At 30.6% G+C, this 26,782-nt stretch overlaps 3 protein-coding genes across 5 annotated transcripts; 1 reads left to right on the forward strand and 2 right to left on the reverse strand.

Moving 5' to 3' along the window:
• Positions 1-69: 69 nt before the first annotated feature.
• Positions 70-13,921, reverse strand: LOC138189971 (uncharacterized). The gene is made up of 21 exons (XM_069132327.1): positions 13,721-13,921; positions 7,374-7,522; positions 7,235-7,292; positions 7,050-7,120; positions 6,238-6,414; positions 5,958-6,056; positions 4,494-4,592; positions 4,106-4,204; positions 3,847-3,945; positions 3,678-3,776; positions 3,394-3,492; positions 3,192-3,290; positions 2,967-3,065; positions 2,763-2,861; positions 2,547-2,645; positions 2,338-2,439; positions 1,780-1,878; positions 1,589-1,687; positions 1,406-1,510; positions 957-1,216; positions 70-567 (listed from the first exon to the last, which is right to left on the reverse strand). Exons 2-21 carry the CDS (start codon positions 7,480-7,482, stop codon positions 484-486), a joined length of 2,154 nt encoding a protein of 717 aa, XP_068988428.1. The 5' UTR covers positions 7,483-7,522; positions 13,721-13,921; the 3' UTR covers positions 70-483.
• Positions 12,460-20,501, forward strand: pain (transient receptor potential cation channel family member painless). Of its 3 annotated transcripts, XM_069132281.1 has the most exons (4): positions 15,480-15,698; positions 17,213-18,310; positions 18,401-19,186; positions 19,259-20,501. In XM_069132281.1, exons 2-4 carry the CDS (start codon positions 17,221-17,223, stop codon positions 19,966-19,968), a joined length of 2,586 nt encoding a protein of 861 aa, XP_068988382.1. In that variant the 5' UTR covers positions 15,480-15,698; positions 17,213-17,220; the 3' UTR covers positions 19,969-20,501. The 3 variants fall into 3 exon arrangements, with proteins under 3 accessions (XP_068988381.1, XP_068988382.1, XP_068988380.1); XM_069132280.1 differs by lacking the exon at positions 15,480-15,698 and adding an exon at positions 12,460-13,026 and having other exon boundaries at positions 18,401-20,501; XM_069132279.1 differs by having other exon boundaries at positions 18,401-20,501.
• A 64-nt stretch (positions 20,502-20,565) lies between these two features.
• LOC138189955 (gamma-tubulin complex component 2) lies at positions 20,566-26,676 on the reverse strand. The gene is made up of 17 exons (XM_069132282.1): positions 26,469-26,676; positions 26,128-26,298; positions 25,898-26,042; positions 25,652-25,823; positions 25,440-25,583; positions 25,207-25,361; positions 24,956-25,084; positions 24,701-24,877; positions 24,448-24,622; positions 24,167-24,360; positions 23,875-24,085; positions 23,638-23,806; positions 23,367-23,541; positions 23,127-23,270; positions 22,517-22,594; positions 21,190-21,350; positions 20,566-20,951 (listed from the first exon to the last, which is right to left on the reverse strand). The coding sequence occupies exons 1-17, from the start codon at positions 26,519-26,521 to the stop codon at positions 20,870-20,872; spliced, it is 2,535 nt and encodes an 844-aa protein (XP_068988383.1). The 5' UTR covers positions 26,522-26,676; the 3' UTR covers positions 20,566-20,869.
• Between the last annotated feature and the right edge of the window lie 106 nt (positions 26,677-26,782).

Consider the following 26,782-nt stretch of genomic DNA (forward strand, 5'->3'; position numbering starts at 1 on the left):
TTCATGCATTATACCATTTATTACAAAATATCCTTGATCGTTTTTTAGGGCTGAGTTGTACATATAAAGTAGGTTTAATGTGTAGAATATTTATTTCGTAAAATTTTTGAAATAAATATAGTATACATGAAAAAATAGAAAGGCTAGGTTACTATTTCATTTGATATCAGTATTATGTGAAAGATGTCATCTAATTAATATCGTCATTATCACAATTTGTAATATACATAAAATTGTTAAATGTGTTTTTTTTATATAGAAATATATTTTTTTTCTTATATTTGAACAGTTAGTTACACCAATATTTTAATTACACATTAAACAATATTTTGTAGTCATTTTAGCAAAGCATTCAGAAATCAGTTGTTCGCATGAAAAGTTACTGTTTCACAATAAAATATTGTTATTGTTGCATCAATTGTATGTGATCTGTTCTTTCAAGGTAGAACGACGATGAAAGCCAAGTCGCGTAAGGTTCTTATGTTAATAAACGACGTCCTTCAGGTTGCATATATATGGTGAGTGTCTAATACCAAATGAATGTGCTGGAGGAATGTCAAGAATTACCTGTAAAAGTTAGTTTTTACCGCTATACGAGTGTTCCTTAAAAAGTTAATAATCATAAGAAAACTAATATCTGGTCCAGTCGTGCACCTTTTCTGAAATCGAGTTAGGATCTTAAAAGTATTTTTTGTCAGAATACTGATATTCTTTAGATATAAACATAAATAATTAGTTTCAACATAGTTTATTCTGAACTTTCACGAATACTGATATTATTATGTTGAGATATATATACTATTGAGATCCATCCAACTCGAACATCAGATAGATGCGATTTCTGGATGTATACCCTCAAAAATAATTATACAGTTTATTAAGTGATGTCTATTGAACAAGCTCTGAAACTTTTGAATTTTTTAGTTTTTGAATAAGTAGGAAGAAATTAGAAGTACTTTTTCTGGGCAATGAGCTCCAGGTCCTGGAATCTGGGAATGATCATCAGGCAGCTGATAGCGGGCACTTATGCTATAAGCAGGACTTTTCACTCTGATTGCATCTGGTTTAACAGCTTCGTATGTTCCAGGTCCAGGAACTAAAACACGATCATCTGTAGAAACTTTCTGTCTACCAGAGATAGAGTAAGCCGGTGCTGCTTTTTTGTTTCCTTCCTTCGTTCCGCCGAGAGCAGAAGGAATATTATAAACGTTCGGAGCTGAAACAGAATAAAAATAGTAGCGACTTCACTGATGTTAGATTATAAAAACATATATTTTCCTTAGAAAGTAATAATCATTTTATATACAAAAAAGATATAGAATTTTGAATAATAGACATTATTTGTATAACTGCGCAAAGAAAAGATAAACTAGCGGAAACAAAGAAACAAATACTGTAAATTTACCTGGAATATCATCTGGTCTATTTATACTTGTTCTAAGACCAAAAGTAAATCGCAATGCTTTTTCCAATAAAAGCATAGCTTTTTCTGGACTGTATTCGCCAGGACCTTTAAACCAAATATTAAATCTATTGAACAAATACACAAAATGAACAAAATATAATAAATTTTAAAAGACTACCGTACCTGGTATAGAATCCGTTTCACGTACTTCAGGCTTAACTCCAAAACTATAATGAGGTGATTTATTCAAATTTACCTTTTCAGGATGATAACTTCCTGGAGCTAAATTTTTAATGTATCAAAATAAGTGACTATTATGCATTATCATAAACGTTCTATGAATTTTATTATTTACTTTTACGAATATTACTTACCAGGTATATCACCAGTTTTTTCGTAAGATGTTTTTAAACCAAACGAATAACGTGGCGACTTATCTAAATTGACTTTTTCTGGAGAATAAGTACCAGGAGCTACAAAATGGAAGAAAGGAATACTAATGCAATCGTAAAAAAGATGTAGTAAAATGATACTCCCTTATGTAGCTATTATAAATTATAGCACAGTATTATAACATATATGTGATTGAAAAAACAATTTCAGTAATTTTGTAACTGTAAATATCATCAATAAGATTTTTTTTACAATTTGCAAAATTTAAAATGGTATATGAAATTCATCTTTTAATGCTAGATGAAATTCATAAACACTTTGTAATTTTAAAAATGAAATATTAAAATAAAGTTATACAGCAGTTATAAAGCTGTAAGCGAAAAAGAAGTTAAGAAAGAAATATAAGAGTTGAAGCTTTAACATGCTTTGAATTAAAAATTGCACCATATATCAGAAGCATGAAATGTTTTTAATTAGGAACTGTTTTAGAATCTAGCCTTGCGGTAGTTTAGTAATAATTTGTTAGTCAACACCGTTACCTGGTGTATTCCTAGGCTTTTCCAAGGGCTTTCTATTACCAAAACTGAAATAAGGTTTATGTTCCAAATTTAGTACTTTCTCTGGATAGTAATCAGCAGGGCCTACCAAAGCAATCAAACCATTAGTAATTGTTTCTGCAGAATGTTAAAATCTAAACCAACTTTTCCAAAATAAGAAGCTGCTGCAATTCGCACTAAATAAAATTCACCTGGATTGTCATTGAATTTTTCCAGTGTACCTTTTCCTGATAAGCTATATTGCGGCCCTTTATCTAAATTTACCTTCTCAGGGCTGTATGTTCCAGGTGCTGTGATAATAAGTAGAATATCTAAGTCTCTTTACTACAATTGTTGTAGGATTAATTCATTGCTAATATCTTGTTATGTAAAGGAAATGGGAAGATTGAATTTTTTACTTTAATCACCTGGATTATCATTAGGCTTCTCTGGTAAACCTTTACCAGATAAACTGAATTGAGGACCTTTGTCCAAATTTACTTTCTCAGGACTATAAGTGCCTGGTGCTATTGAAAAAATTAAATACAAGAAGACATTAATCTAAAAGAATAATATATTAAATAACAAATCAAATTATCAAGAAAATCTAAAAAAAAAGATAAAAAATTCACCTGGATTATCGTTTGGTTTTTCTGAAATTCCTTTTCCATACAAACTATATTGTGGACCTTTGCTTAAATTTACTTTTTCAGGACTGTACGTACCTGGTGCTATGATAGAAGAAAATGTTAAATATCCACTAAGAATTAAATGCTAATTAAAAATTATTATGTAATTAAGTAACAAAATAGCAAACTAAATAAATACAAAATAAAGAGAGAACTGATTGTACTGACCAGGGTTATCAATTGGTTTCTCAGAAGATCCTTTACCACTTAAGCTATATTCTGGACCTTTACTAAAGTTCACCTTTTCTGGACAATAATCTCCAGGTGCTGTAGGAGAATAATACACAGAAGCAGTGAAGTAATCCTTTTGTGAACTAACAAAAAAAAATTAATGACAAAAATGGTAGTAGAGTGGCTATAATAACTATACCTGGATTAGTGTTTGGTTTATCAAGAGGTGTTCTTATTCCAAAACTATACTGTGGTGCCTTATCAAGATTTACTTTTTCAGGTGCATAAGTTCCTGGTGCTAAAAATTGATTTTCTTTATTTATGTTTAAAACTTAAAAATCTACATATAAAACTAATTTTTTTATAAAAGTTACTATTTGTTTCTTCCAACACAATGTTTAATTTATTAAAATTAATTTTCGTTCAAAGGTCAGATTAATATACGAAATATATTTTTCAAATTCCAAGCTTGTATCTACAGACCTGGATTATTGTCTATTTTATCATAAAAATGTCTTCCGCTTAAACTATACTGGGGACTCTTATCCAAATTGACTTTTTCAGGATTGTAAGTACCAGGGGCTGTAAAAAAAGATGCATGTGATGTAACAATTGCAATAAAAATCTACAATTATATTCTTCATGCAATTACCTGGAGTGTCGCTTATTTTTTCGAGAGGTGTTCTCAGACCAAAAGTAAATTGTGGTGTTGTATCCAATTTTACTTTTTCTGGACAATATGTACCTGGCGCTAAGAATCATTTTTTTAAATTTAATTATAGATAAATACCTTTCATTGATGCAATCATTAATGAAACTTTTTTAAACATTAGTTATACATTATTTAAAATCAAAATTAATATTTTGTTATCAAAATATTACACTTCAATAGTATGTAAAAATTCGCATACCAGGGGTGTTGTCAGGTTTTTCTACTCGTCCTTTCCCAGTGAGGCTGTATTGAGGACCCTTATCCAAATTGGCTTTTTCAGGGCTATACGTGCCAGGTGCTATAAAAATAAATTAACATGTGCTGGTGATACTACAATTCGTAAATAATGTACATTACATATTATCACAGACAAAGTTACACGGCTGTGATAATAAATTCGTGATTATTACTTTGTTGACCGAACAAATGTACAACAAGTCATGAACTTGCAATAAAATTCATTAGGTTCCAATATTTTATTTAACAACAATTAGTAGAAAATATGTTTGAAAAGGAATGCTTCTACAGATTGAATTAAATTCGGTCAACAAAATTTTAAACAAGCGTTTTAAGTTTGCCTTAATTACCTGGGGTGTCGCTCGGTTTTTCGAGGGAAGGCCTGAGTCCAAAACTGAACTGCGGTGTATTGTTCAATCTTACCTTTTCCGGACAGTAAGTACCAGGTGCTGATATCATAATATACAAATAATTATTAATTTCATCATAAATAAAATCAACATATTTTAATTCAATTATGCATTTTTCTTTTTAGCGAAACATATAATAACGAAAGTAATAAAAAATAATATATGACAAAACGATTACAGTGAAAGAAGAAAAATTTATTTCATAAAAATAAAATTTAAAGGATACTTATTAATATCTACAAAAGAATGTAGTTTCTACATAATTTACGTTTAAAGATTTCTTCTTTTAATTTTGTAATACAATATCAAATAAATATCATAAGTGCAAGTTACTACACATGCAATTCAATTATTAAATACGTTGCAAGCCAATCATTTTGATTTGCATCATTCTACATACTTGCAAAAAATACAACAATAATTTAGAAGATAGAGAAGTTCGAATAGCAGAGATGCAGTGTGTATTAATCCAAGATCACCAAGCTACAATCGCAAAAGTAAGATAAGAAGCTGGATAGAATATTGTCGTCACTTAAAGGAAAGATTCAAGAAATATAATACCTAAACATCGAACAATGTTTATTCTTCGAGTTTATATCTGTACTTTCGCAGAATTCTTCAGAATACTTCTAGGCGATCGAATCGCTACAACCAATGGAGATTATTCAGCATGACATCGATTCTTCCTAAGGAATCATTTTCCTCTCATGACAAACGTACTTTTTGTTAATTTATTGTAAACTTCTTTTTATTCTAATACCGTTTGAATTATTGTAGTATTCTAGGTTGCAGAATTATTAGTAAAGTATATTTAGAAAATACACATTTAAATCGATTTAATTACCTTAAAACCAATTTAATTTTATTAAACTGTAGGGAAAGAGATGTACAGACTGTTTAAACAATGTTGGTTAATCAAGCGAGAGATAATAGTAAATGATGAGAGGAATCTGTTTTGCTTAATTTAATCTACACGCACTTATATCTAATCTCGCTCTCTAGAAATGAAAATCTTTACTGCCAATTAATTAAAGCTTTCGACGAGTATCCTTCCAGATAATAATGTCGATAGTACGGATTGATGTATAGCGGGTTACTCGTTAACACGTGTTTAAAATTCCAATCTTTTAGATTTAATTACTAAGAAATGAAACGCGACTAGACATATGCTTATTAGACAAAAAAGATATTCTTTTCATCATCCCTTATTGTTTCCTGCTCGACTGACATGCATATTTTACAATGTCCTGTACATCTATTTGTTACATCTATGAGATAATTTAAAGTGAGTCTCATTTTTCTCAAGATATGAAAAATAGATAACTGTATTAGTTATTATTTAATTAATATTTGTAGTGATATAGAGTCGTACAGATGCAAGATTTATTGTTTTGATTTAATTACCAGGTATATCGCTTGATTTGTCCAGTACAGGTTTCAACCCAAAACTATATTCGGGGGTTTTGTCGAGATTCACCTTTTCGGTGCAGTAATCATTTGGTGCTGTGATTAAGTCGACATTTATCATAAATATGTTTTAATGAAGATATTCAAAAATATTACATAAACAAGATTATAAATAATGATTTATGGAGGATGACAAAGGATTTTGGATACGTACATGTAAAATATCATTTACATATATACGTATATGTAAATATTAACGTATATCTATAATACTCACCAGGTGTACAACTAATCTTCTCGGTTTGCGTTTTGATGCCGAATGAATATTTCGGTGAGCTATCCAGAATAATCTTTCCGGCTTTTTCCGGGTTATAATCGCCAGGAGCTGGTGTCACTTCCTGTTTCGCGGATTTCGTACGACCATGCAACGATGATGCTTGTGCAGCATCTTTTCCTGCAAAAATGAATATAGAATTTAACAAGTTCTATCATCAACATAATATGAACGAGGTTTAATTAGAAAATAATAAATTTAAAAGATTGCTTCAATTTGAAAGTAGTAAAAAATTAAATTAACTTGAAAATAAGTTTGTTTTTTAAAAATATTGATTATGTTTTTAATCGATTTTATCATCCAATTCTCATACAATTAAATAGAAGTTATTAGAAAACGTACAATATTAAGAGTCTCAAGAAGAAGGAATTATTGGTAGAAAAGCAACGGAATTTCGTGAATAATGCACATTAAAAGTCGCATTCTTGCAGGATATTACTGTTCTGAAGTTTGATCGATACTTCATAGAACTCGGAATACCGCTGTCTATAGAATTCATTTCGTGCTTACACAGCAGTATTTATGTTTAGTTTTGTAGCTTTAATTTCTGTTCACGATAGATAGCATGTTAATTCTTTGTAGACGATAAAGCTATCATGTACATTGTACATACATATACATATGTTATATTAATAAATCAAATAGTGGCGAAAGTATTGATGAACTTACACTTGAATAAGTGGAAGATATATAATGGTAAGTTCGGAATAAATGGTTAAGTTGTAAAAAATTAATAAGTAGATCATATTATCTACCTTTGGCACTAAGCCCGGAAACGTTGTATTGACCAGGACCCGGTCCAGGACTGTCATTCTTCGTCGCGTGTCTAAAGACGAGTAAACAATCATTATACCAATTTAATAAAATTATTCATTTAAATTAAAAAAAAAAAACAATTTTTTCTCGGGAATTAAGCCGCGGAATTTGTAACTGAACTTACCTGCTCCCAAACGAGAAGGCGGGCGCTCTGCCTCGTTTCGAGTCGGGAACAGTTTTTCCTACAGATTTGATTCATATTAAAAATTTTTTCAATAAATTTTAATACAAAAGAGAGATTTAAATATAAAAATTAAGATTACCGATTAATGGCGGTAATGTTACACAAGCAGGACCCGGGCTACTATACTCTGCAGCGATAGGACCTCGCCTCTTTGTTGGTGTCCACGGTCTTTGTGTCATGCCACCCATTTTCGATGTTTGTTTTCGATGATATACTTTTTATTTTTCTCTAAATATAAGAAACAATTACTCGAATTAACTGCTAAAACTTATCTAAGTGATTTTGGAAAATTAAACAAATTTAAAGAATGGATAATGTAACTATATTATTATTTATACTGAAATTAATAGTACAGAAAAATATTATAATTCTGATATATGATAGCTGTGAATCAAATTGTGACTAACGTTTATTTTAAAATATGGCTTGCGAGTGAAGGAAGAAGATTCTAAGAATGCACGTCTAGAATTAGGATAGTTTTAGAGATTAGCTAATTCTCCACGTGCGCTCTTCGGATCGTTTTTCATTGTACTGTTCTTAAGTTTACTGCGTTCTTTGGATCATCTTTAATTCCATCGCATTGTTAAACAATTTTTTAAGTTTGAAAAATTTTTGTCTCAATTCTGTGCGAAATTTTTTTATAATATATTATGCTTTTTTTGCTTGATGAAACAAGATTGGAATACAAAGTATGAAACTTTATCGTATACATACCCCGAGTCATATAAATATTCGTACCCTTTAACATTGAATAACTTTTATAAAATTGAACCAAACGATTTGATCTTTCTTGAGAAATCAGAAGAATTAATTCACCAGGTAATGTGTAGACAAATTTTTGCAAAAATTGCAATTGGTCGGAACGCGAAGAACAAAGTGAAGGTCGCTTTTTACAACTTTTTTATCTGGGTCTATAATGAAAATTTAAGCAATAAGATTTAAGAGATCAGTTAACGTTGCTATGAGCTACGGTTGGAAATCGCAATTTTTTACGGTTTTTTTAAGATCTTTCCTTAAGAAACTACGTACCATTTCTCCTATCGTTTACGTCATTTAAAGAATAGAATATTCTACAACAACATTTGGAGTATTTATGGAATCAAAATCGCTGATTTTTGCACAATATGAAATAGACAAATAATTGGTATCTCGTTTAGAAAGGGCAATTAATATATACATAATATACATCGAAAAGTTATGCCTTTTTTCCATGAGATAATCAAGGAGCCTCCTTTGGAATCGTGCAATCAACACGACCTCGAAAGTCGGGCCACGAAAGAAACGACTCACGAACAACCATATAAGAATATGTCCATGGTAGGTATCCAGAATCGCCCACCATTCGACATTGAACTGAATAAAGCATGAATATCACAAATTGTATAGCATTCAAACAAGTCAAACAAATGCAGGTCAAATGGATGACTCATGACCTACTTATAGTATTTTGTTACTCCATACACATGTACTAAGCATATTCTAATAATTGTAAGTGGTACGATCTTTCAGATAATCCGGATTATGGAAACTTACGTGATTTATTACTGCATATATGTCGTATCTAGAACGTAAAATAGATCATGGGATGTAGTTGTTAAAATATATATAACATCATTAAGATTATGATTTATATTTATGGTTAATGGGGGTGTTACATCGCATAATAAATTTAGAATAAAATTACGAAATTTAATAATACCAATACAGACAGACATATTCTTTGCAAAATCATCAAAAAAAAAAATGGATACTAGAGAATCTATCTATATGTTTATATTAGCATTATTAAATTTCACAAATCATCGATAAATATATAACGTGTATATAGTAAAATACATGTTACATAATGTTAAATTTCCGACTTTCTAATATCACCACTATTGAATTAGGATTAAAGCACTTTTTTCTTAAATATGTATGTAATATGTTAATAAGTATCAGTTAAGTATTGATAATACATTCACGAGAATCGAGCTAGATTGAGAATAAATCGTTATTTATGCGACGAAGGAAAAAAGGTTGAAAGTCACATGACCGAATTACGTCTTGAAAATTATACAAGACGATTATCGAGAATCGATCATTTAATCGGATTTGCCCAATATGGCAAACACGAGAGACTATTGATCAATCGTACATAGTGGGCTTATGACCTGACTATATATGGCATACTACAGAAAGTGGAATAAAGAAAAATAGGTTAAAATTCAAATAGATTTTATCTACCAAATTAAGAAAAGATTCTAATGCTCTTAGTATTACTTCTCTTTAGTCACACAGTTTCCTCCTCGGCTACGCTCAACTCTATCATCAACTAACTTTCATCTCCGTATTCGGACGATGAAACGCCACGAATCTTTTTATCCACACACGCATGCAAATCAAAGGATTTACATACGGGCATGTACGCGTTTCATTAGATCATTCACCATTGTTCGGATCATGAAAGGACTCGACCATTTCGAAATGTCTCGCTTAAACAGGCAGAGAAAGTAGTGAATAGATAGATAGATAGTGAATAGATTTTTGTCTACACTGTCTTGGATAACCTTTTAAAGTTCCCGACCAAAAAATTAGGGCCAAGTACAATTTTCAACATCTTTAGTGTTTTTAGTAAAATTTAAAGGTTTGAATGTAATTTAATAATAACTTTTATTAGTTACTAAAGCACACACATACATATAACATACACAAATATTAATAATTTGTGTTTTCTCATATTGATTTTTTATAACCTAGGTTCAATTCTCTTTTTTATTTCTCTCACTTAACTGTCTGTCTTAATTCTTGAACGGACTGATCCGTTTTAATAGTATCACACTTCAAATGGTGCATTCGCTCAATAACTTATCACTTGTTACTGATATCCTAATATAAACATGTATTCGGTCCTCAACCGCTCGTCACGCATAGGAATATCATCTTCATGTAAACTATATGTAAACTCGCCATAATAAAAAATAATAAGATGTTATACATAATACACATAAATTATTAATATGTGTACGTGTGAGGTACATTAATAATTAATATAATCTGTAATAAAATTATATTCAAACCTTCAAAATTTTACTAAAAATACGAAGGGTGTTGAAAATTGTGAGTGGTCCTAATTTTTTGACCAGGGACTGTATTGTATATTGCAATTAGGTTTCTCAAACATTCTTTGAAGACTCTGTTGTTCACACCTTTAATCAATTCGAAGGACTCATAGTATGGGTATAATTGATGATTATTTGTCTTAAAACCTTGACTTGTCTGGTACTAATAATTAATGTGGTATTAAGTGATTGTAGCTAAACCGTAGATGTTTACGCAAATTCATATTTTTGTAACCTAAATAGGTGTTATATGTATTTTATACATTTTTTATCTTTAAACTTTTTATAAATGTATAAAAATCCGCAGTCGAATTATAAGCTTTCACAGTAAAGTTCCATTACGTAATATAAACTGATTTCGATAATCCATAGATATATACAAATAATTTTGACTAGGCTAAAAATAGAACAGATTCGACAACAGCAAAAAATACTTAGAAATAAATGAATATTTTCAATTAATCAGCTTATATCAATATTAAGGTAACTACAGAATTCAAAGTTACAATCGATATTTAGAAATGTACTTGTTCTCTTATCGAGATTAAAATTTAAGATGATTTTTTTTTTATTATTTTAGACAATCGGGCAAGAGGAAAGTACTTATTTTTAAGCCAGAAATAACTTTTTTATTTGTCTTGTCGATCAATGATCGTTTACATATGAAATACCGCGACAATTTACCTTTTATAGCTTATCATGAATTATGTATTTGTACAATTCGATCTCGTCGATCACATGATTCACCGATTTTATCAACGCAATAATAGTACTACGAGATAAATCACCATTTATGTTCTTCTATAATGTCACCGGCGGCGAATTCATTATTACACCACGGTGACATAATATTTGTTTACAGCTTGGATTACTCATTGTCAGAGTTGCTCATCAGTAAAGATGTCTCACACAGTCCTACAGTATTAATATAATTGAACTCGAAATATCCTTGACGACACACCGGTGAATTTAAAATTAAATTGATAACAAAAATAAAGGATAATATTGTGTTCGACAAAGTTATGCATTTTCAAAGTTGGTTTGTAGTAGATTAAAATTTTATTGTTTAAGAATGAATTTATTTATTAGTAGTATATTATACCCCAGGTAAAAAGCAATATAAGTGCTGACGGATGGGCCATATACCCGTGGTCCTTTACGACACGGGATAATTGAGAAAATTGCACTTGACCATGGGTCATCCACATCTGTGTGTATATTAGAACGTTAGAGACAGCCTTAATCAGTTGCAAGGAGAGTTGTACAACGAGTTGTAACGAGAGTCGAAAAGATGAAAGTTGTAACAAGAATCGAAGAGAACAGTGTTGACAGTGCAGAGTCGAGAAGTGTTGTAAGACGAGTTGTTAATTGTAAATTGTGAATTGAATTGTGAATCACCCATTTAAGTTGTATTAGTTATAGCATATCACTGCATTGAGTTCATTAATTAACCATTGTTTCCTGTTTTATAATAAATAACTTAGAGAGGGAGAGAGATAAAACACCAGAGAGAAAGTGTAAGATTTTCCTACTCTCTATAATTGGGGGCCCGAGCAGAGATTGAACAAAATAGAAAACGAAACATTTAACAGAACTATTCGTGTAATGATTGTGAAAACCAGATTGAAATCAAGTCGAATCATTATTCACGATGACTGGAGGATCGAACGCGGATAACACCATCGTTGATGTTGAAGAAAGGTGCATTGTTAACGATAAGTTAACGCGAATTGAAACAATGAAAGTTGTAGAATTGAAAGAGAAACTCAAAAGACGACAATTAAAAACAATTGGTAAGAAGAAAGAATCGTAAGACCGCCTAAGAGTTTTCATCGCTTTGGAGATTCAGCACGGCGAAGACGAAAAAGACGAAGAAGAAGATAAAGAAGAGCGCGATCTGTTCGAAACACGCGTGGGAGTCGACAGCAGAAGCGCGCATGTTTTAACATTTAGGGACGTGGAGGAGTCCATGAACACGTTCAGCGGTGACGATAACGTCAATGTGCAAAGCTGGTTGTCGGAGTTTGAGGAGATATGCGATCTCTGCGATTGGACTGATGTGCAGCGCGTAATATACGCGAAGAAGCTTTTACGTGGTTCGGCAAAATTGTTCGTCGACTACGAAAGGCGTTGTACAAGTTAACAAACAATGAAGAAAATGCTGAGTACGGAATTTGAATAAAAAGTGGACATGTACATGGTTCATAAAGAGTTGTTGCATCGAACTAAGAAGGAAACCGATTCATACCAGGAGTATGTCTATAAGATGTTAGACATAGCGAAGCAAGTGAGTATGGAAAGTTCGGCCATAATAAGATACATCATCGTCGGAATTCGTGACGAAGAGATCAACAAAGTGATACTGTATGGCGCCAAGAACATTCGAAAGTTAAAAGAGAAGCTTACCATGTCCGAAGCTATGAAAGAAAATGCGAAGACGAAAAGCAAACGAGTTGAAGAAAGATCCAAGAGGACAAGTCGCGACGAAGCAGCGTAGGAGCGGCTGCGAGGATGCTTTCTATGCGGAAACAAAAATCACCTAAGTGCGGATTGACCAACGAAAAGTAAGGGTGACCAGATGCTTCAAATACTAGGAGTACGGACACATCGCATCGAAGTACAATAACCCGAGTGAGTCCTTTAAACATATGTATAACAACTTAATTAATTAAGAAAAATATCTCCTTTTATAATTTACATGAGAAAAAGCTACATCTCCAGCATTGGTAAATTTTTACCAATAGATTAATTTTTCTAATTAATTTTTGTCTTAGAAATTACCAAATTTTAATTATTATATCATCGACCACTCAGTTACTAATTGTTTAACATTACTTATCATTCTCTACGTAATTAACTAATTAAATATCCTGAATTATATTTCGTTTTTATACTTGACACTAAACAACTTTTAAAATAAAATTCGTTGATAATAAGATTTTCATCATAAACAGTTTCATTAATATCGAAATACGTGTTCGTATATTTAACTTTATGTACGCAAGATGGTTGACGTTTCTAGAAATCTATTCAGGAATACCGGTTCGTCATCTAATTAGTTAACAGTATGTTTATCAAATCTCGATTATTCTCTTAAGATTTTTTTAATACAAATTTCAGTAAAGATTTGGTATGTACTGCTATAACACTATACAAAATGATTCAATATTGAAAATTACACACTTTTGCACTTAATAGCCTAGTTTGTACTTAATAACCCATAATCCAAAATATTAAAACTAATGTTTTTATTAAATTGTAATTACAATCTGTATGATAAATGTGATTGGCTGTCACAAAGCAAGGTGTTAAATCTGTTACTTACCTTGATTTCGCGAAATGTATAGCTTGATGAAATACTGTATTGGGTTCTCAAAGAAAGCCGTGAACAATAACAAGCTGACAGGTCAAATCACGAATGCGTTAGAGATATTTATTACAGAAACACAGAAGCACTAGATTCGTTATTGCGATACCTGCACCCGACGTGAGTTTCTGAGCGACTGAAGATTAAATTAAACGTAGTGCTATCGCAGCATGTGCTTGTTTATCCCTACCACACGATTCTTAAATCTCTACTGCGTTTGAATCATTTCGCGCATGCGCCCTTGCGTCGCGATTATCCTTAACGGGTAACCAATTTGGTCCCTTGTTTTCGGAATCGAACCTTGTCACTGGACACTCCTTGAATTTTTCTTTTTTATTTAAATAACACGAAGAAAAATACTATACATTAAAAAGTAACCATATTGCTATGTTGCGGACCTTGGATTTTATTTTGAGTCTGATTACCTTCCTATATATCCACGAAATTCAGTAAAAATTAATTTTTTTTAATGCGAAAGTTAATTTTGACTGCAATAAGGAATAAGAAACACGAATATGACTAAAATTAACAAAAATTATCTGGAGATAAAGTAAAAATAAATTTATAGTTTTAAATATTAGTAGTGCAAATTTATCATATTGAAAAATATTACGTTGTTTAATGTATTATAGGAAAAGGAGGAAATAACTTAAGTACAAAAGAAATTAAGATATATAACTTGATTCCTTCTTGGAAAGTAACAAGATATTGATATAAAAGATGCATTTAGAAAGCAACCTATGTCATCTATTTACATAAAAAGATCTCTCCTTGGCTCCTTTATTGGGAATGTATATATACTGTATTTCGCAACCCACGCACCCTAACGTTCTTGGTTTTCATCTTCGACTCTTTTGGCCTTGTATCCTGTGTGCTCAGGACAAAAGTCAGCTAAAATTAGGGGCTCACGTTATCGTTTTAAGTGACGATATACACAAGTGAATGTAAAACATACTTCCGCTCTTAGTCGTCAAATACACAGGTAAAGAATTAATACGATATAGGAGTAGATAGATATGGATAGATACGGATTAGGAATCGATAAACATGTAGTGTTATTTGCAATTGTGCTTTGAAACATCGCGTCTATACAGACAAACATAATCGCGATTAAATGTATTAATAACTATTAATAGTACATTACTATGTCTCTCAACTTCGAAGAGATTTATATAAGTACATGTTTACTTCCCAACAATTAGAATTAGCTTCTTTTAAATGAAAAATTATTATCTTAATCCCCCATTTCTATTCTCCCACTTGTGACTAGTATATAACTAGTATATAATAAACTAGTAGTATAATATGTTAATATGATAATACTCTTAATTGTACATTGCAAATATTTCTATTTTCTTATTAATGTTGAAGGTGGATATTTTTATATTATATCGTTCTCCAAATAGTTTTATATTACCTTATCACAGTCATTATTTCTTATACACCTTGATCATTTTTCTAGATTAACTATATCAATTAGACTGTTTTACATAATTGCCGTTTTCTAAATTCCATATCATAGTATCTAAAATCATATTAAATTCCCAAAAACATTTCAATATTTATTCAGGACTTAACGTTTAACAATTAATACGTCAATTAGTATTGAACGAGAAGCATACATTCCCAAGAGCCGCTATGGGTACTGCTTGACACTTGATAATTTCCCTCTCCCCAGCCATGCTGACATCACGATGCACAGAACTGGTCAGCAAAAGCGGCTCTAACAAGTTAGTCGTCTGTATGATAGATCAAGATCGTCAAGGGATTCTCGTTTCCTTTGCATCATCGTTGTAGGTGTATAGTTTATTATCCCTGTTCATAGAAAGTATTAAATCATTACATTTATCATCTAGTGATCTATTGATACAATAGATCATTCAAATATACTCGGGTATACTCTGCCTGTAACAAGTGGGCCTCAACAAGCTGCAAGGTACGCCATTTATTGTGTTGATCATAGAGATTTTAATACCATAGCGTTCATGTTTGAAATTGTATTAAATAGTATATAGGGAGGCTTAATACAAAAGTGTGATTATGAATTAATTAGCTATATCTTAATTTAGAGAATCCAATGATTCTAAATTAACCAATGAATTTAACGTAAAACAAGTAATTACAGTTTATAAATTTTGTATGATTTCAATTAATAATTTGAATATAATTTTAATTTAATTAATTAAGGATTGAAATATTTACACTACCGTCTAGACATATAAGATTACTTCACTTTTTTCCAAAATTGAACGATGCAATTCAAAAGAAATTTTATCGCATAAAATATTGTCATTCCAATCCTTCGATCAGCAGTGTGTAATTTCAATAAATACACATATAGACAATCGATTGAATAACTTTTTATTTTACTCCTTTATGGATCTGTATCGTATGAAATTATCGATTGCTTCGATACGAATAACATTACATTATTTATCTTATTTACCTTTTATATCACGATTCACTTGAGTTTTCACTGCCCCGATAGTAGCAAAATAATTAATAAAACATGAATAAATTAAGTGTTCAGTCAATGTCCTATGATTTAATCGTTATTTTCGCATGTTACAATAGCGATAATTATCTTTATTCACTGTTCTACAATAGCATTTGATATTCCATCGTTGATAACAAATCTTGTAACATCAGTTTCAATACAATGATAGTGCAGTGGCCAATTCAACAACGCCTATGTCAATGTTCCTAGTTTGTCTGAACTTGAATTAATGCTAATGACAGGAAACGCATCCGGACAATACCTCCGCTTCCATGCATGATAAATATCCTGCCTGTGTTTTAGGAAACGAATAATCACTTTTGACATATTCAAATTCATTATAAATTTAATATTATAAATTTAATACAATTTAAGAATTGTTCCTTTAACCTATCACGAGCAATAAGTAGTAAACTTCTGAAGTAGATACGTGCAAAGGAATTAATGTAATGTGATATCTTTATTAACTCCGGTAAAGCACACGTTAAATGACATCATTGCTAGAACTGTATTGTAATGATTTATACTCCTCATACGTAGAATATTTGACATACTTGTGTAATATTCTGTTTTATTCCATACGTATAATATGAGATTTATCGGCATTTACGTGTCAAAAGCGAAATATATCAAAACTCATATTAAAATTATATTTTAACAAATAAAAGGGGCTACGGTATTTTTACTTATGAACCATTCTCAAGATAAAGTTTATAGCACTCTGTACCTGAACATTTCGATTTATAAAATAACTTGTAGGGTAATCGTGTTTGCTTCATGTTTCATTTTGGTTTATTTCTTTAGTTTCGTTCTGCATCGTACATTATAATCAGATGTATGCTTTAGGCGTTTAAAGATATTCTAGTTTAAGATTAATGAAGAAACTCAATTTTTGTGCACTTATTAATGAGATATTTTTTTTAATGTTAATAATATACATGATTTATTTATAGGCCTAAATATGGATCCTGAGGACGAAAACTTGCAAATGCACCTTCTACATGATTACACTACGAATTCTACAAAATCTCAAACCATATACAGGCTACTCCTAAACTACCTACGAACCAAGAACATCAAACATTTCAAGTGCCTTGTTGAACAGAGTTTAAGAAAACAACCAGCTATCATCGACGTAAACTATGCTTATCCGAATCGATCGAACGAAACTTGCTTGGACATTGCCTGCAAGAATGGTCTCCCGGAGTTCGTGAAGTTTCTATTGGAAAAAGGTGCGAAGGTAAACAGGGTGAACGAAGCCCACAACCGTGGACCGATTCACTTTGCTACCGAAAATGGATATGCGGATGTCCTCAGTATATTATTGGACGAACGTACAATAAATCCAAACCTGGAGGCTGGACAACAAACGGCTCTGCATATGGCGGTGAAAAAGAATGACCTGAATTGCGCGTCGTTGCTTCTGGAAAAAGGCGCCAGTCCCAATATTCCCAATAACAAAGGTTTAACTGCTTTGCATATGGCGGCAATGAAGGGTCAAAAAGACATGGTGAACCTGATTCTGGAAAAAACCACACATGTCCTCAATTTGGATACTTACAAGGACTATAACAATCAAACGACTAGAGAAGTGTTGGAGAAGAAGCTGCCAAATATTCAGTTACCCTCAGTAGAGAAACAAAGCGTGAATGTTTATGACTTGAAGTATTATTTAAACGCTAATGATGAGATAAATTTTTTAAGATGCTTGGAGATTGTCGAAAACGAGGCTGTGAATAACGTAGCGAAGGATCTGATTGAAATGGCCGTGGAAAGGAACTTCAAGAATGCGGTTATTACATTATTGAAAAAAACAAGAGGGACTGGATGTAACTTGGAGAAAGCTGCGAATTTAGCGGTTGAACAAGGCTTGCCACATATCCTTCGTGAGATATTGGAGACTGATGTTGATGTTACGAGTGACTTACTGTTGAAGGCTTGCATAGAGCTTGGTATACCGGATAAAGAAGAGTCGGGAAACATGGATGATAGACTGAAATGTTTAAATCTGATCCTGGAAAGAGAAGACGTGGATGTTCGGTGCACAGATAGTAAGTGTTGTATATATATATATATATATATCGCACATGTATTTCTATACTTAGATCTATTTAATCAAGCATCTATTTAAAAATACATAGGCAAAGGAAATACTCCACTTCATTATGCAGCCAGGGCTGACTGTCGAGAGGCAGTGACATTGCTACTTGAAAAAGGAAGCTACATCGGTCACATGAACAATTTCGGCGTTCCACCAGTTGAAGATATTTCCGTGTCCACTCTATCCCAATATTTCGATAACTGCATACAAGCTAGAAAAAAACGAACAAACGAATATACAATCGAATTTGACTACAAATGTTTAGTACCTCACGACATCTCTTACACGATGAATCAACAGAAAAATACAATTAGTCAGAGCAGACGAGAAATGGATGTTTTTCAATACATCGCTAGCAACAGTGGCTTAAAACATATATTGAAGCATCCTCTGTTATCTTCTTTCCTATATTTAAAATGGCATCGAATAAGACATATCCTGCACCTAAACTTGGCATTTTACATTTTGTTTTATCTTCTGTTGAATACATACATTCTGCAGGTCACTTATATCACGAGAGGCTCGCAAATATCTGCGAACTCGAGCGTACAGATAAACGAGGAGATAAAAGGATCAACTTCCATCTACGTTCTGCATATATTCACTGGTATCGTAACAGCATTGTTTGCATTTAGGGAGATCCTTCAATTATTCTCATCACCGTGCCATTATGTATCTAGTTTGGAAAATTGGATCGAAATAGCGTTGATAATATTAGTATTCGTTATTTTAAGCGGTGTAACTATGCAAGTTGCAGCTATTGTGATATTATTATCTGCTTTGGAAATGGTGATCCTACTTGGCAAGCATCCTCGAATGTCCACAAGTATCGAGATGTTCAAAAAGGTGTCTTTCAACTTCGTACGTTTTTTGTTACTTTATGTATTTCTTATCCTAGGTTTCGCGTTTGCTTTCTTTATCGTCTTTAAGGATGATAAGGAGAACTTTCCAGATCCTGGATACTCTCTGTTCAAAACCATCATCATGTTCACTGGAGAATTCAACTCCAATGACATTGTCTTCGTGTCGCATCCGATTCTCAGCCATTTTATTTTCACCTTCTTCATCTTTTTCATCGCGATAGTTTTGTTCAATTTATTGAACGGTTTGGCAGTCAGCGACACAGCAGAGATCCTCGGGAAGGCAGAATTAGTTGGATTAATTTCTAGGATACAAGTTCTTGCTCATATTGAAAATCTGGTTGTTCGAGCACCTTTTACAAGCAAGACACAATGTTCAATTTGTTATGGTCTCTTGCATGGCTTTGAATACAATCCCTTAGCATTCCTCGTTCGGAAAGTTCTTCTCTTTCCAACTTACTTGAGTACTGGTAAATTAAGCGTGGAACCGTACGATATTTTGTTTTATCACAATGTAAAATCCGATAAAGACTCCAGCGAGGTGTTCCCTACCTTCAAAATGGATCCGTATATCATGAAACAGGCTAAAGATGTTCTATTGAGGAAAGGTCAGGAATCAAATAATGAAAAAATGTTCAATAAATTGGAGAAATTGGAAAGAAGATTCACAACGATGGAAATTATATTGAGTTCCATTAAACAAAAGATTGAGAATAATAATTTTAATGTTGAAGAAGTTGGAAATTAAAATATTGTTCTATTTATTCCTCTTTCGGCTTTTTTAAATATAACAACGATTAAACACGTTGTTGATTTCTACTTGTGACTATATTAAAGGCACTGTATGTTTATACTTGTTTTATTTCATATTATATTGTAATATTTTTATTACATTTGATAAATTATCTAAATAAAATCATTCAACATCTTTCTATGTGTAATTAGAAGCATATTTTAAAATATTTATAGAGGCTAATTTTAAGACCGAATCATATACTATTAGCTATATTACCTATCACTTTTTTAATGATATCAAGAAATTGTTTCTGAATTCCCTTCATTTATAGCAACGATAACGGGTGACAAAGTTGACTCATCAGTTATGAACAGCAATATTATGTTAAGATTTTAGAGTTATTATTTAACCTAGTGTTAAATATAAAACATACATATTTTTACAAACAAGATTGTTATAAAAATATTTTTATGTAAATACTGTAATATAAACATTGTAAATCTTTCATGTTTATAAAATATATTTTATTTTTTAAATGTACAAAATAGTCTTTATTTCAGTGACTTACATGGTTTTCAAGAAATTTATTCAAGGTGAATTTAAATAATTTAAATGAAATATTGAATGCATGACTAACCTGAATTTTGTTTATCTATAAATTTTAGAATTACTATACTATTAAATTTTGTGAACGTTTTAATACGAAGGCGATTTGAAAATTTCAAGAACTAATATAGATCTTAAATTGGTCGAATGACAGATTTAACGTACTATCTGATCACGATCCTTTCAAATCGCCATTGCATTCTATATAAATATTGTACGAGAAATATTACTTTACAATGTAATTAATTAGAAGTTACAGATATAGATATGCTTATATAATCTTCCATCGAGTTTGAGTATTGAATTGTTAGCCAGAAACATCTTCTTGCAGAGTCTTTTCTCTTCCACGTCGTATCAAAATATCGGTATAAAATAGATTGAAATCTAACCTAATTAAAAAAATAGTAAAATATAATGATAATGTTGAAAATTTCTATTTTTGAATCATACGAAAAATATATAAAGTACTTTATAAAATGCAGCAATATCAAGCAATATAATTTTTAGTAAACATTTTCCTCGAAAATATTTTATTACTTATCATTATTTATTTTTTTACTCTCTGGTATTGCATTTTGTGGAATATCTTGTAGTACAAGTATTTATAAATTCTACGACGTAACTTACCTACAAAAGACATTAAGAAGTTTCTCATTGTTATTATCACATCCTAGATCACATATTCTATCTAAAAGACGAATTAATACTTGAGTAAATTTCTCATCCAGTGATATGATAGTTTCTTCAAAACTGGCTGCATTCTCTTTGTAGATATCTCCATCTTCGTCCTAATAAATAAGTGACAAAAACATACAACCCTATTAATTTTACATTTCATACAAATAAATGTACAAGACCCTTTGTAAAACTAAGATTAAGAAGCATACATTGTAAAAAATGAATATAATGTACACAATGATGTCTGAAAGAGATTTGTAAAATATACCATTACAGATAAAAATTTGTAAAGTAAAAATGCATCATATTACTTAAATTTAGTATACCTGTAGCTGAAAATAAAATAACCCTGCTTATTATAGATACATATAATTTTTTGCTAAAAAGTTGTAATGCATAGTATGATATATCATGCTTATACAACTATGATCTCCAACAATTGGGGTAGAAATTAATATACTATTTATATCAAAAGATAAACAAGTATTCAAAAAGACTATTGAAAGCTACAATATCTGACTTGCATGCATCCCAAAATTAATATACAAACATAATAACTTTACTCTTAGTTTATGCATATATAATCACTATTATTATGTATCATTTACAAATAAACAATTATGTGCTTAATACAAAATCTACATGCGACATTACCATTTATTGAAGTAGTACATATATATACATATATTAAGTTTGAATTAAGATATATGTATATAATATGTATGTAATGGGACTTATGAAATATTTACATATACAATTATAATTTTTATTATGTATAAATTTCCTAACATTCATTTTATTATACTTAAATAAGTAATTCTAATGGTAAGATTTTGCACCATTATTGCGATGATAATATGAGTGTTAATAGTGATAATGTTCATGATAGTATTAAGTTATTACATGTGACTATATATAGAAAAAGATAAAAATAATGTTTTTACTAGTGATCAAGAGGCATTAAATTTAATATTCTACACATTAAAAGTCAAATCTAACCATTCCTTTGTATTACTAGAAAAGTTTAAACTAAAAGAAATGAGATTTAAACCTATTCATTCCTTTTCCTTACTTGCAAGATTCAAATAAAAAACTTAAAATCTTTGAATAAATTTATGTCCAATTTGTATTACACCTATAACTCATGCGAATTTGAATCTCATATATCGTATAGACATGATCTATAAAACGATTTTTATTTACTAAAAAAGGAAAGCTTCATGATACTAATGCTACACAGATGCATGGAAGCAAAGTTATAATCTTGGGGATATACCTCAGAATCATAGACATCTTCCTGATAGGCACCAATCATGGATGTCAATTCGGCGTCAATGTAGTATGGACTCATACGCTTAACATTAGTAAAATATTAAAATTCAGTTTACTACTAAACTGTCTTTTTTTCAGTTTTATGTTTGTTGTGGAATTTTACCGTTTATTATGGATGCTGAGTATGGAATCTATGAAACTATAATTATCCAGTGGCAATAATTATGTATTAATAGTAAGCACATCACATGCAGGTCTGTTTTGTGGTTCTGACAGTTTTAAATCTGAATTGTATAATGCATCTCGTATTATTTTCAACGGAAATATCAAATGCAATGGTACTAAGAGATATTTCGGTTATATTTGCTATTTATTTCTACATATTAATTTTATAAAAAATATTTGTAACGCCTATCTTACACCCTTTTACAGATATTAATAATGAACAAAGATATTTGAAAAAATCTGAATCAAAACAAAGAATGCAACTTAGATAAACTGTTTTCATTGTATTTTAAGTATATGCATGTCTCGTATATGTACACGATTACGTAGCAATTTAGGATTACCTTTTCTATTTTTGTACACTTCTATGAGAAGATTGTAACACTTACCTCCATAAAATTGCAAAATTCAAGACAAGCAGCACAAATTCCTGTTATACAGCCCAGAAGATCAGGATCTGTTAACATGCACTCCTTCAAATAACTATCTTGAAGATCTTGATGCACACTTAAAACATCGTCCACGTTACTGACCTATGCATTTAATTCAAATTCCGAATTTCAATAAAATCTATTCATTAAGCTACAAAATTTGTGACGCAATTTAAGTACCATAATGCCGAATCATACCTTACTCATTTTACTTAAAAATGTAAGCCAGTTTGGTTCTATAACTTCAACCATCATATAATAAGCTAAGTGTTGAATGCAGTCCAGCATTCTTTGTCTCAAAGAAAATGCTTGTCTATACGACATTGCTGCATTGTGAGTAAAAGTTTTTGCAATTTTATTGCTCACCCATACTCTGGAAAAAAATATAAAATCAAAGCAATGTATCAAAGCAAACTTTTATGGAAATATTAGATAAAAATCCTAAGCAACTACAAAATTATATTATAACCTGCATAAACGTCTTTCTATATATTTGCAATAAAATAAGTGTCTGAACAGCATCTGATAGCAAGCTATAGCTTTTCTGTTGAGTATCAAAGAAACAGGCCATTTAACGTCATAATTAAATACAAATGCTTCCAAGCCAGTTAAGATCTTATCAGTTTGAAAACAATACTCTAAAACAAAAATTTTTATTATAAGCAACATGAAGAAATGAAAAAAAAAAGAAATTAAAATAATATACCTTTTTCTTCTCTCGTTTGAATAGAGAGTATTCTAAACATTTGAAATTGAAGGTCATATGGTAAAAGTTCTGGTTTTAGATCATCCTTATATGGATCTGAGTCTGCAGTAGACATACGCAATGCAACTTCAAGAAGAGATGCTAATCGATGAATGACAATATCATACATATTTTTATTTAATTCAGTTTCACAAAGATTCATAAACTGAACCTAAGATTAAATATTATATAACTTTACACACAGTGGTAATATATCAATACATTAATGAAACATTTTGTTGTATAAGCTTACCACAAAATCTCCTTGTGCAAGAAGAAAATAATTTTTTACACTACGAAGCCGACCCATTAAATCGTTTTCGTGAATAAGAACTTCCAATAAGGTCTTTGCAGCTTCGGAATATGCTCTATCAATAGTAGCTATATATTTTTGCCCTTGATGTTGATAAATTAAAGGCTCTTGTTTTCCCCATTGGACTGTCTTGCCTATATAGAATTGTATTAAATATTTATGAGTCTTTACATATAGTAAAAGTGAATATGAAACATGCTTGATTAATAAATATTACAGACCACATTGTCTAATTACATTAAAGTATTTTCCAGTTCTCAAAATTGTTTGTGCCTGTTCATTAAGAAATGTAGGAGTTCTTTCTGGTCTCATAGTGTACCTTTTTTCCCAGTAATCTGCAGAATAATCTATAGGCAATTCCTCTCTGTGAATTAATTCATTATCTTCTACAAAAAACTGAAATTATACAAAATTTATTGATTTGGTTAAAACGAAATAAATAAATGAATAGCTTATAAATATGGATGTTCTTACCTCTTCGTATGGATCACATATCACTCCTTTATATACCCATTTTTCTAATATTTGCATATATGGAACACTTGCTGTTTGTATAAGAAACAAACATAATTCCTTAAACTTTGCTTCTCCATTAATATTATTTGCTTGTTCATGCAAAAGACTGAGCACTTTACCACCTTTTGCATTCGCCTAAAATGAAATATGCTTTTATATGTCAATTTATGGTATTAAAATATAAAGAAAATAGAAAAGAATGTTACAACTGACTTTACATATGGTTGATGTAATTTGGAAGAGAATAAACATTGCGAACATTGTTGGTTGAATGTAAAACCACAACTTTTGCAAATTTAATTTACCTCGCACATGTTCCATTTCCAACTGTACAACAAATAACTGAAAAATTTTTAATATAGAATTATTTTATTCTTTACGCCCAATGTGCAACCTGATTACAATTATTTTACAATAAATTATTTAAACTAAGGAGGAAATTAATTTTATATTATTATACATACTAAATAATCTTTCAGTAAACTTTTTATAGCTCCTCTTAAAGCATGATTTACTTGACCATCTTCTGGTAAAACTTTTTCTTCAACAAATCTAGCTGTCATAGAATAGTGAGATGCAAGGGGTAATATCTGTTGTGTCAATTGTTTGTAAGATATACCTAAAAATGATAATGTTACAAAAATGAATGTCCAGATTACACATCTAATTACTACAAAATATTTTTATTTCTTCTTACAAACATCTGGAGATATGTTGAATGTCTTCACTGCATATGGACTTGTCAAAGGTTCAGAAACAATGTAAGTTCCATCTATACCTTTCAAGCAATATAAAATGTCCCAAAGTAATATAGATTCTTGAGAAACTATTGGTACAACTTCTATAAACGTTTTATCTCTTAATAAATTAATCATTAATTTCTTAAATGATATTTAAATTGATATTTACTTTGGCAGGGCATTGCATTTGGTTCATTATAAAAGTCCCATGTTATTCTAGGCCTCTCATAAACCCAGTTATGTTTTATTACAGATGACTCTGTTTTCTTCGTAATTGCACATACTTGTTTATTTAATTTCTTTTCTCCTTCGACAGCAGCTTTAATCACATTCTTACAAATCTGTATTGTACATAATACAATGCATATTAGAAATAAAATAATTTTTAAATTAGTATTTAAAAAATAAGAAAAACCTGTGGTAGATCCTCTGTAGTAATAGCAGCATTTTTTGTACAAATTGATGATAAATTTGATGCTCCTTTAGCCAAATAATCCTTTAATACTTTATCTTCAGATATGAGTTCCAATACTTGAATGAACAAACCTAACAAATCTACCCTATAAAAAAAATATGATATTTTAATTATTATTATCTTTATTCTTCACTAAACTCATATACATATGTATCTATAATACTACTAACTTCTTTGCTTTCAATTCTTCATATTTTTGAAGAAATAATTCAGGAATAGGAGAATTTTTTGCCAAATTACAAATAGAACTTTGTGAAGCAACAATAGTTAAAGCACTTGCACTCGTTGGTATCCCTTCTTTTTGTAATTTCTCTACATGTTTTTCTGGTGCAGATGATGAGCTAATTAAAAAAGAAATAATCATGTACAATGGATAATTTAAAAATCAATATAATTAAATTTAATATGCACAATTGCACAATTGCATAATTAATAAATTGAAACAAACTTTATGGATTTGTTAATAAAAATTCAATGAAAGATCAACATAAAACTTTTCATCTCTACTTACCCGAGTAATCCAATTAATTCAACCACTAAGTGATGTAATTTAAATTCGCTCATTGTTCTAAGCTAATAAATATATTACATTCTCTTAAAAAATACTTATTGCTTTTGTACCATTATAACCGTAAGTGATATTGCTAGTGCTGCTCTAGCATATCTAAATACGTTTAGTAAAATTATGTTTCACGAATCACTTGAAATATTTGTTTACCTTGATTATTGGTTAGAAATAAATTAGGTTATGTTAAGTACGAAAGGATATGAATTAAAGAGAGAATGTCACCAAATTTTCCACTTCAAAAAAAGAGTAATACTCTT

This window comes from Bombus flavifrons, chromosome 2 (genome assembly GCF_040668555.2).
Source record: "Bombus flavifrons isolate JBK064 chromosome 2, iyBomFlav1_principal, whole genome shotgun sequence".
Taxonomy (NCBI): domain Eukaryota; kingdom Metazoa; phylum Arthropoda; class Insecta; order Hymenoptera; family Apidae; genus Bombus; species Bombus flavifrons.